At 38.2% G+C, this 11341-nt stretch overlaps 1 protein-coding gene across 1 annotated transcript; it reads right to left on the bottom strand.

Moving 5' to 3' along the window:
• Positions 1-606: 606 nt before the first annotated feature.
• Positions 607-9209, bottom strand: LOC118566819 (sodium channel subunit beta-3-like). Its single transcript, XM_036150321.1, has 4 exons — positions 8429-9209; positions 6166-6344; positions 5839-6067; positions 607-707 (listed from the first exon to the last, which is right to left on the bottom strand). The coding sequence occupies exons 1-4, from the start codon at positions 8481-8483 to the stop codon at positions 607-609; spliced, it is 564 nt and encodes a 187-aa protein (XP_036006214.1). The 5' UTR covers positions 8484-9209.
• Positions 9210-11341: the final 2132 nt, after the last annotated feature.

Raw genomic sequence — 11341 nt, 5'->3', positions numbered from 1 at the left:
GGTGCATTATCTGTACATTTCTCCTCAAGATATACTTCAACTTAAGGAAATGCTGTCAGCGGGCATGGGCTCTCCGAGTAGACGTCGTGGAACTCTAATTAGTGTGAGTACACAGTGGCTTTGAGACAAGGTGACGCAAAAGCCAGTTTACGATGAAGTTAAAAACACTGCTTGAATGTAAAAGCCTGTTTAAAAAAGAGCAGTCAGCAGAGCTGGGAATAATTCAGGTATTTCTGGCTGCCTGCCTTAGAGAAAAGACAGATAAAAGATGTAAGGGTTAAAAACCAGGGGAGGGATGCACTCCATTTTCAATTATTCCCATGTCTGTCTGTTAGTCTGACCTTTTCCGTCAGTCTATCTATGTGACAGCCCACTAATTTCCAGCGCTGATGTCAGGGATTTTAAATGAGTATTATATAATAACAAAATTCAAGCACCCACAGTTACAATCAGCCATTTCAAACCGAGATATGTGGTGCACATTTATATCTGCGCATATCACATCAAAACACTGTGTTTTGTCCTCAGCTCACACTAATCTGAATGTGCGGATCTGTGTGAGACTCACGCTGCATCCTGCGCTTGCTCATCTGATTTGAGATCTTCTTATAGCAGTAGAACCATTTCCACCAGCAGCCATAAGGTTAGGAACACCAGCAGGACATACATCATGATCTCAGAGTAGATTGCGGCAGTGTCATTGGAGGCTGAGGAGCACACACACAACGGATAGGCACATATTTATTCAGCATGCATTCATTTTCTGGACCATTCTGAAAAAACGACACAAGCAGAGGACTCTGCTACAGCTTTAAGGAAGTGCAACTGATGTATTGGAACACTGCTGACTCACAATCAAATGTCATTTGTGATGACGAACAATTGAGATCAGCAGGTTTACTTTCATTTCACTTATAACAAGTTGAATTTTCCGTTATAAAAGATGCATTCATGTCTCTGCTCTTTTTTTACATTAATATTTAAGTTTCATTGTCCCTTTTTATTAAGAAAATGGATTTCACAAACTGGATCTGGATTTTATTACTAATTATAAATTGATAGTTAAATGAATTCGTTTATCATTTTTAGAGAGCAGGGAAAAGAGGAGAAAACATCAATTATTCATTATAAGATAGAGGAGTGTTTTCACTGACCATTACAAAGGTTGTTTTCAAGTTGTTGTTGGTCACATATTTACAGGTTGATAATATTAAAAACATTCTATGACTTGTTTTTTTCTAAGTGGTCTGCAGCGACCCTACTCACTAAAACAGCATTCTTCTAAAACTTATTCCTCGACCAGTCTCTACCCAACCTGACAGCAAAGTATACACATCGGTGCAAATCTGAGTTTACTGGTTCAATTTCTGCAATTTCTTCGGGCCAAAGGACAATGTAGAAGAGGACTGCCATCAGCACATTTTTTTGGAACAGTTGCAATAGGGACTGTTGGATCTTATTCAGCATGAGAAAAAAGAATCTGCACTTACAAGCGAAAGCTGGCAGGTTCCAGTGGTTGAGCTGCACACATCTCCCTAGCACAGTAACCATGCACACGTCCTTACCTATTCATTGCTGTCTATCCATTTTTTATTAATACTAAACATCAATGCTTATGTTGCACTCTCTCCTATCGGCCCTTGTAAATTGATGCATTCAAAAAACACATTTTATCTTAGTCTAACCACAAGGAACCTTAGAACATTTTGTGACGCAGTCAGGTATTTAAAGCACCTCTGTCACTTTTGTTGCACATGTACTGGGGTGAAGGACAGAATATGAACAATGTGCTACTGCATCAGTATTGGATACATTACATTTTACACTTTGATATTTATTTTTATCCAAACTCAATAATTGTCTGACAGCTTGACCTAATATTCCATTGCTCTATAAAATAGCATGAGGGCTCACAGGTAAGTAAATATTTTTTTTTAACAAAATTATTCATTAAATAAGCCCAACTTCCCTGGCAAGTCAGCCACTCTAGCTGAGGCATTTCAAGGTAAGTTACTCCTTATTAACACAGACACGGTGTCTGCATAGTGCAGAAAAAAGATTAAATGAAATTAAGGCAATTGCTGCAACATTTGGGGGCAAGTGCATAAAGGCTAATGCATTTGTGTATATATGCCGTATTTATGGAGTGTCGCTGAGGTGAGACTCATGCCACAGACTTTTTCAGCAAACCAGAAACAATCTTATAATCTCCAGTTTAACAGGAGATCCCATTATGAATGCCAAAGTATTAGATTCAAAAAAGGCAATATGTCTCTTTGCTTCATGCGCCAAAATGCTGGTCAGATATACAACAGTGGGAGTATGAGGCATTACTAAGAATACATTTAATATTTGGTAAATTCTTAAAATACAATTAGGAAAAAGAAGATGTAGTCCATGCAACATACATGTTATTAATCACATGAAAATGTACCACTTCCTGTTCATCTAGCCAAACATGCTTTTATTGGTTTCACATTTTGCAGTGGCAAGGTGCTGTCTGATTATCAAATACAGTAAGCACTGTAAAAAAAAAAAAAATTCTTACATGAATTCATGCTATTGTGCATTACATACAAAATCTAAGGATCGGAAGTATAGAGTAATGATATCAGAACCTAGTGAGTTAAAGGAAAGGTACCTTGCAGAGATTTCTAAAGGTCACATGCAGGTGGGGACAAATTCAACAACACCTGCCTATAGAAATATGAAAGCTCCACAAGGTTCCTTTGTGTTTGACATAAGATGGAGGTGTAAACTCACAGTGGTTCTTGCATCTGAAATGTATTTCAATATTAGAGTTTTCTTATTGTTAATGTGTTTAAAAATAGTTATGTCTATCTGAACATAAGAACAGTTTCTGCTTACCGTAATAATTTACTGCCTTTAATTTTATGGGAAACAATGTTTTCAATCATGCCTACAATATCTTATTTGTTTATATTTTTAAGTCTTTTTATTTTATTTAGCTTCGGTAGGAGATTAATAACAGTAGACTGAAATGCTCTGCATAGGTATTCATACTCTTTGAGCTGTTTCGCGTATTGTCATTTGGTACTGACATATTTCTATGTATTCTCAGGGATTTTATGTGATTGACCAACTCAAGGTAGTGCATAATTTTGAACAGGAAAGATCATCATGCCTAGATTTGATTTATTTTCACAAATAAAACCTCTAGTTTAATGTTCATTTGCATTCAGCTCCCTTAACACTGATAATCCAAATAAAATCCTGTGAAAAACATTTGCCTTAGAAAGTCACCTACCAATCCACCTGGGTGTAATCTAATCTTAGTATAAATCCAGGTATTCTGTGAAGGCAACAAAAGTGGAAAGAGTACAGCTCAACTGCAAACCCACTAAAACATGGCTATCAACTAAAATTGACAGTCTGGGGAAAAGTAGTATTAACTAAGAAAGCAGCAAGGAGGCCCATTCTGGCAGAGGCACATGGATCCACAGATCTCGGGGGAGAATATGTCAGCAAGCCTCTATTAGCCATATACTCCAAAAATCTGCACTTCATACATGAGTAGCAAGAAGAAATTCTCCAGATGCCAGGACTTGGATGACACTGGTCAGATGAGACCCAAATAGCTACTCTTTGGCCTACTTGCACAATGATGTGGGGAGGACAACTAACCCTGTATGCCACCTTCAACTGTACTTTTCTTGGTGACTCATGGTGGTGGCAGCGTAATGCCATGGGGATTTATTTCCGCTGGTCACAGTAAACAGGAAGACACAAATGCATGCCACACTTTTAAGTTTTTCATTTCACTTGACACTTGTTTTGTTGGTCTGTCACACATAACCCTAGTAAAATACACTGGAGTTTGCAGAAATCTCGTTGAGAACACATGCAGGCATTTGGCAATTGTACAAAAACAAACAAACAAAAAAGCATTAAACTATTCAAAATCATCCAAGGAAATTGATTTTTTGAGCCACTGTGAACCTGGTTGTAAGTTTGTACCAAATTCCAGAAAACCTACTGAGGTGGTGCTGTTTTTGTAATATAATCCCTCAGGTGGGAAAGCACAGATGCATTAACCACAAGCTATTTCAGTTTGCCGCCATGAACATCATTACCAGAATATGATGCACATGTATAATGATCATTACACAGAAGGCTTTCTGAAATTTGATACCACTGTTGTATGAAATATGACGGTAAATTGCGATATTTGTGCATTAAGAAAAATCAGACTGTAGCATACTTAGGTGGAAAAAAAAACAATATGTATCTTTATATGCATCTTATTTAAAATTCTACCATGTGCAAACATAGAAAATGCAAATTTAAAGAAATGGATAATAATTAAGAACTTCCAAATATACATGTATATTTGTATATTTGATACAGGTGGATGATAAAACACTCAGCAGGCCAGACATTCGGGAAGCATTATACATTACCCAGTTTTAAACAGATAGCAAAGAAGCTGGTTTGAATTAAGCCCTTCACTGACAACAGAAGAAAGCTTTAGAAAATAAAGGCAGACAAAATAAAACACAATTATTGAGGTATTGTTAGTGGCAGGCTGCTTTCACACTAATGCATCACTTAGCAAAGAGGTGGGTTTGTAATTGAAAAGCAAGTCATGGTGCCCTGATAAACACTTTAGACTCAGATGAAGAGGAGGCAGAGCACAAAGAAAGGACCCAGTGCACACAGGTCAGCAGAGAACTGTGTTTGCATCTAAACATTGAAGCCTTGATTAAGAAACCAAAAATCGTTTGTTAACACAGGATAGATCATGTTATGTTTGTAACAGAAACATGCAGATAGCTTTAGACAGTGTATAAAGTGTAATGGAGGTTTTTAAAAAACATTGTGATTGCTTACTTGCTTTCAGTTAAACACATTTTACATGAACTGTATTTATAGACACATGAAAAATATTCTCACTGTCTGACATAAAATCAGACCTAAACCTTTTTTGTTTTAGGTCAGTGAGGATTACCAAAATCATTTGTATTTGCTAAATGCCAGAATAATGATACAAATACTTTTTGTAAATAATTCTTCTGAATTTCTTCAAAATCAAAAGTTTAAACATGTTTCCTCAGAATTTGGCAGAATTGCCTTAAAAACTTGAATGACTTGGGTCATTTTATGGTTTCTTTCCACAAGCTTCTCACAATAGTTTGCTGGAATATCGGCCCTGAAACAGGGTACAGTAAGAGGCCTCTTTCCTCACTCGCACCTTTTCTGCTCTTCTCCCATTAGTTTTTTTGTTTTTTTTTGTGGGACTAAGATCATGGCTTTAAAATGGCAACTTCAAACATTGTCTTTGTTTGTTTGCCTGCAGCAGAACACCTGGACAACTTGGTGCTACCACGCTCTTACTTCAGGGCTAGGATGATGTTCTCAGGCTTCCAAGCTTTTTCTCCAAATGTAAAGAGGTCCTAATGGGTCTCTCACCTCTATTATAATTTTCAGACATTAGAACTTATCTCCAAGACATAATGTTTTTGTCATTAAGTGCATTTTTAGCCATAATCGGTTTTCATTATACTAGCTTTGTTCTTTTTGAGAATATTTGAGAACAAACATTCACATGTGTTCTTAAATTTAACTGAGTTGTTGCGCAAAGTAGTCTTAGCTATGTGATTGCTGAATTTGAAGAAAGCAATGAAACATTCGCTCTGGTTATTTTGGTATTTAGCAAATATAGAAAGTTGGTGATTTTGACTGATCTACGGCAGAAAAAGTTTAGTCCGATTTAATGTCACACTGTAAAACAAAAAGGTGGCTATGTGTCTTTTACACAGTGATTTAGATATCTGCTTCCAAATGTATTTAAAATTAAACCAAAGTACACAGACATACCCTTTTCTTTCACAGTCAGTGTGATGTTCTTTTGTGTCCCAACTGTAGGGTTGAAGTCTCCAAAGTCAAACTGACGAGTAATGTTACACTCGTAGAAACCACGGTCACTCTCTGAGACATTCAGGATCAAAATGGATACATCTTGTAGATCTTTGCTACCATTCCAGACTAGACGGCCATTGAAATGCCCATCAACACTTTCTGGGACTTCATTGTCATATTGGTAAATCTAGATGAAATGAAAAAACAAAAAGACAAAATTGTTAACTTGTAGAATCTAAACTGATCAAAACAGAGCTATAGAAGTACACTGTTCTGGAGACATACGAGAGTTTGCCTGTATGTGTTGTTTCTGTTGTCTGTTGGCGTGAAGAACCATTTCACAGTTGTCTTGACTTTGACCTCCTCCCTCTTCAAACAGGATATGCACATCAGCTTCATGGAGTTTCCCAGCACCGCTTCTGTTTCCGAATCCACATCGACACATACTGGCCTGCTCAGGTGGACTAAAGAAGCAATATTACAAACATTTAGCTTTGCAGCCAACCAATATTTTCTTATTTACAGCTTGTCTTCTGTAAACATTGTTTTAAAAATATTTTTTTGTACTTTGAACATTTTTATTTAAATAAGTAAAAGAACAAACTTGCCTGGGAGGGAGAAACTGTGTCTATCAGATTTCATAAGATACTTTAGCAATAGATTATTTTTTGACACAGGAATTGGTTTTGGGGTCTTCTAGGAAATAAAAAGTCTGATGGTTAAGGTTCTAAACTTTAGGGCATTTCTTTCTTTGGAGAGAAGTGCTTACAGGTACAAAAGTCATTGAATTACAAGCTGCCTTGTGCTATAGACCTAAACAAACTGCAACACGAAAACATAAAAAAGAACATTCTTAATGCATTTCATCATCTCGTGCAGTCCATTCATGTCATATGCAACACAGGGCCAGATGCACAACTCAGTTTGCATTAAAACAGGCACAAATTTAATTATACAGCCCTGTGAGCTGTGATGAGACTATACTCACAACAGATCAGCAAAGTAAAAAACATGACCTCTGTAATATTTGTCTGGAGTGGGAGAGGTAAATATATGGGAAAGAGTGTAGAAATTATGGGTACCATTGGGAAGGTTTAGCAAGGCATTGTGATCAAACTGGAGAAGGAAACTGTTGGAGTATAATTGCATTAGAGATAATTTAATAATATGAGGAGGGAACTGAGTGAGTAAAAGGCAAATCATTTGGTAGTTATGAATGCATAGACTCTGTGTCTGCATCATGCAGCTGCAGAGCTGCATTTGGCTCCCTTGGCCCCTCAAGAGTGGCTCTTAGGAACTAGGAAAGATTAGTTTTAGGACTTCTTCCATCTACACATATTTTTAAAATTTCCGCTACAGAAAGACACAATGCTACAATGAACATTGTTTTTCTTGTTCTGTCTATTTATGACATTCTTCAAATTATAAGACTCAGTTGTATTCTTACATCAGTAAGAATACACCCTTGCAAAAGTGCAAAGAGTGGTTTGCTTGATAGGTTTTCTTTTGTCTGAGTGTCACATATGTTTGGGGTATCTAGAAAGAGATAAAATGGCTCTAAACATGTTTTATCAGAGAAGCACACATACATTTATAATATCTCAGGATGAGCTGCACAGATGCTTATATATGGGAGAATCTGTTAATGCAACAAGTATTAGTCATAGTCTCCACAAATAGGGCCTCTATCTAAGAGTGGTGAGATGGAAGCCATTGGTGAAAGAAAGCCCTATTTATGTGTGTCACAAGTCATTTAGGCAAACATGTGAAAGAAGGTGCTCTGGTCAGATGAGACCAAAACGGAGCTTTGTACCCTACATACAAAACGTAGTTTGTACAGGAAAACTAACACTGCACATTAGTTCATACACACCATTCCCACAGCGAATGCCTGGTGGCAGCATCAAACTGCGGGGATGCTTTTCTGCAGTTGGGATAGGTAAACTGGTTAGAGTTGAGTGTTAAAGTGTTAGTGTGACCCAGCAAAACCGCCAGTGTTTGATTAAATTATGAATATATGGCAAGACGCCTGACAAGAATGCCCCCCTGCATTCTTGGCGGGGCAACTCCAGCATCAATAGCCCCGCGAAAAACGAAAAGATTAAAATAAAAACATCAACTTAACCCATGAGGTTTTTAACCTGGCAAAATACATTCGGAAAGCACTGTATATGTGTGACTGTCTGTTGGGCTCATTGCTGTTATATAACCAGCGCATACCCCCTGGGCAGACAGTGACAATGTTGATTTTATCTTTTCCTTTTTTTTCATCGGCTTTTTACTCTAACATGTGGGTGGAGAAAAGAGAAGCAAAAGGAGAGACAGAGAGAGAGAGAAGAAGAAAAAGAAGCAGAAGAAGAAGGAAATATGAAAAAAGCTTAACATTGCTTTTAGCCTTTTTATGAGAAATGAACTGCAGGCATTAGAGGGTCTGCTCTAGAAAACGTCAACCTCCATAACCACGATTGCTCAGTGGCCAAAACATGGCATGCAACGCCCTTAATTTAAATAAGACATTGTGTAAGGCAACCTTAAAATGTATACTTACCGTCAAACAACAAAAGAAGCAATGTTTGCAGATGAACTCTGTGCAGAGTTACCATATTCAGCCCTAAGAGGAGCTGCTGGTGGGACAACCTCTGCTGAAGCTCTAGTTCTGTCCTAAAATTGTCTTCAAGGCCAACTCCTGGCTGAGATTTCTGAGTTCAGGACCACAGACAGCACCTTTCCTCGGCCACTCAAGAGCGCAGGAAACTTCCTTCTCCCCTACGAGTGAAAATCCAAGGGAAAACGCCCGCTAAAGGAAGCGATCTGAGGCGACATGTATAGCTCAACAGAACTGCGGGTAATTGATTTTCGTAGTTTTACAAGCCCATCAATGAATTCACGGCGACTCGGTTCGAAATTCCTCATCTACACAGAGGCAGGACATTTCATCATGTCTTGCGCTTGGATGGAACGAGCAAGTCCGTAATGTGCGACTGCAAACTCGAGTGATGCAACAGTTTCCTCGCCCACAACTCCAGCCACTCAGTCCAGATTCATCCACAAGCACTCTTAGTATTTTTTTTCTTTTCTTTTAAAGGAAAGGGAACCAAAGATCAGAACCTGTGGATTCTAACAATAAAGCCGAGTTACTCACTTACAGCCTCGAGATTTGAAGTCCTGTTTAGACCTAAACAGCAACGCTTCTCTTATGTCACGTGACACACGCCGAGATTGCTAATTGTTACAAGTCTATATCTTCCATTTAAAAGAGGCGATTCACTACATTTCCTAGCCGCAGCTCACTCCTTGTTTTCCACTTAGCGCTTTGCAGGAGCAGAGGGCGTTCGATACGCATGCGTGAGGCACTCCCTCCCACAATACAACGTGCATGGTCATGTTGTAGCCGTTCAGGTCCTGCCTGGGCAGGGAAGTTGCCCTTCCATTAAATTTGTTATTGACTGTAAACAAATCTCGGAAGCTCGGCATGCACATGCATAAATCTAATGCCAAAAAGTGTTAATAAAAAGGAACGAAAAAATAAATAAAACGATAAAGGGCTATGGGGGGTTCGATCTCTTTGTCATGTGTTACATAAGGTGTTTAGAAGCTGCTGACGGAGTACTCACTCATGCGATTTATTTATTTTTTTTATTTTGTTTTTTCCATTATTTCAAGTTTTCCAGCATCAAGATGATGCTGGGAAATGTTGCAGGCGGTCAAAAGCCTTTTATAATGAGGTGCGCACAGCGCCTGGCAAAGTATTCCCACCCCCTGGTTTTCACTTTCATTTTGTCACGTGATAACCACAGACTCTAATGTCTTTTTATCAGAGTGATATGTGACAGAGCAATACAAAGCCGTGTATAATTCTGAAGCGGAATGAAAACGATACATGATTTTTATGTCACAAAGGTAAATCTGAATTGTCTGTCATGAATTGAGTGCCCTCAAAATACTTTGTAAAACAATCATTTGCTGTAAGCACAACAGCAAGTCTTTTGGGATTTGTCTTTACCAGCTTTGAAAGTCTAGAGACTAAAATGTCTGGCCATAATTCTCATGATAGCTTAAGCTTAGTGATATTGGATAGAGAGCATCTGCTAACAATATTTTGTAAGTCCACATAAATTCAATTGGATTTAGGTTTGAACATTGCTCAAGTCATTTACAATATAGATAAGCATTAATCTATGTCATGCTATGATACCTCTGGCTGTATGTTTAGGGCCTTTGTAATGCCAAAAAGTGAATGTCTGCCCCAGTCTGAACTCCTAAAAACTCTAAGAGGCTTTCCTCCATGATTAATTTCATACTTTTAAAGCTATAGTTGTTAACCTGTTCAGATTTTTTTTAAATGCTCCTTCCATCCTGACAGTAGTCAAAAGGTTATGTATTCAAAAAGAAAGAGGTTAAAAATTTAGATCTCTGTGAAAGCTGCTGACCTGTAAAAACTCCACTGCTCTCACCGTATACTTTGAACATTGCTGAAAGCCACAATAAGCAAACCACTACAAGTTTATGAGAAAAAGTGGAAAGCCTCAGTACAAGGAAATAAGAGTGGATTTGGGAGATTTTTGTTCACGCGATCCCCCTTGAGAGCTAGTAACAAGGTCTTGTGTATGTGCAGTTATTCAAAAAGGGACTTACATTTCTCTCTTGCATTTCTGGAAAATCGCAGACTCTACCTCTAACTCCATCTGGCTTCTTAAAACTCTGAGAAACTTCCCTGTCGCTGCTGAAGAAAAGCTTCCTCACAGCAAGAAGCCGCCACTGCCTTGCTTAACTGTGGGTATGTTTATGGTGGTGTTCTGTAGCCCACCAGAAGGAAACCAGAGCACCTTCTTTCATGATTGTTTGGTTATCTACTTGGCTTGTGGCAATACTACTTCTAATAACTTTCTTCTTGATACACTTTCCTAAAGGCCAAATTTTATTTGAGTCCACAATCAATTGTTGCCATGTTAACAGATTCACTCACCTGAGCTTTGGGTTTCTGCAGCTCCTCCCGAGTTGCCACAGGCCTCCTGGCTGCTTCTCTGGTTAATGCCATCGTTGCCCTGCCTGTCAGTCTAGGTGGGTTACCTTGTTTGGAAAGGTTTGTAGTTTGTGCTATACTCTTTTCATGTTAAACTGATGGATTAAACAGTGCTCCTTGAGATGTTCATGGCTTTATATATTTTTCTATGAGCTAACCCTGCTTTAAACTTCTCTTCAAGCTATCTGTGTTCTCTAGTCTTCATTATGCAGTTTTTGTTTACTGATGTTCTCTAACAAACCTTTGTGGTCTTTAGAGACCAGCGGAAACTGATTTAAACTCAAGTGGTTTGTTTAGTAATTAGGCACCTCCAAAGGTAATATAAGGGAAATATACAGGGTTAAAAAGAGATGCATAACAATTATTCATTTGTTTGACAACCATGTCCTAGTTATGCTCCAGTTTATCACATAAAATCCAAGTTTGAAGTTGTTGGAT

The sequence above is a fragment of the Fundulus heteroclitus genome, chromosome 18 (assembly GCF_011125445.2).
Source record: "Fundulus heteroclitus isolate FHET01 chromosome 18, MU-UCD_Fhet_4.1, whole genome shotgun sequence".
Lineage (NCBI taxonomy): Eukaryota > Metazoa > Chordata > Actinopteri > Cyprinodontiformes > Fundulidae > Fundulus > Fundulus heteroclitus.
This window is presented reverse-complemented; position numbering and strand designations above follow the sequence as displayed.

Coding starts and splice junctions, on each gene's coding strand:
- LOC118566819 (XM_036150321.1), bottom strand. CDS start 8,483: ATGGTAACTCTGCACAGAGTTCATCTGCAAACATTGCTTCTTTTGTTG. Junction 6,068..6,165: donor ACACATACAGGCAAACTCTC/GTATGTCTCCAG, acceptor CATTTCATCTAG/ATTTACCAATATGACAATGA. Junction 708..5,838: donor ACTGACTGTGAAAGAAAAGG/GTATGTCTGTGT, acceptor TGTGCTCCTCAG/CCTCCAATGACACTGCCGCA.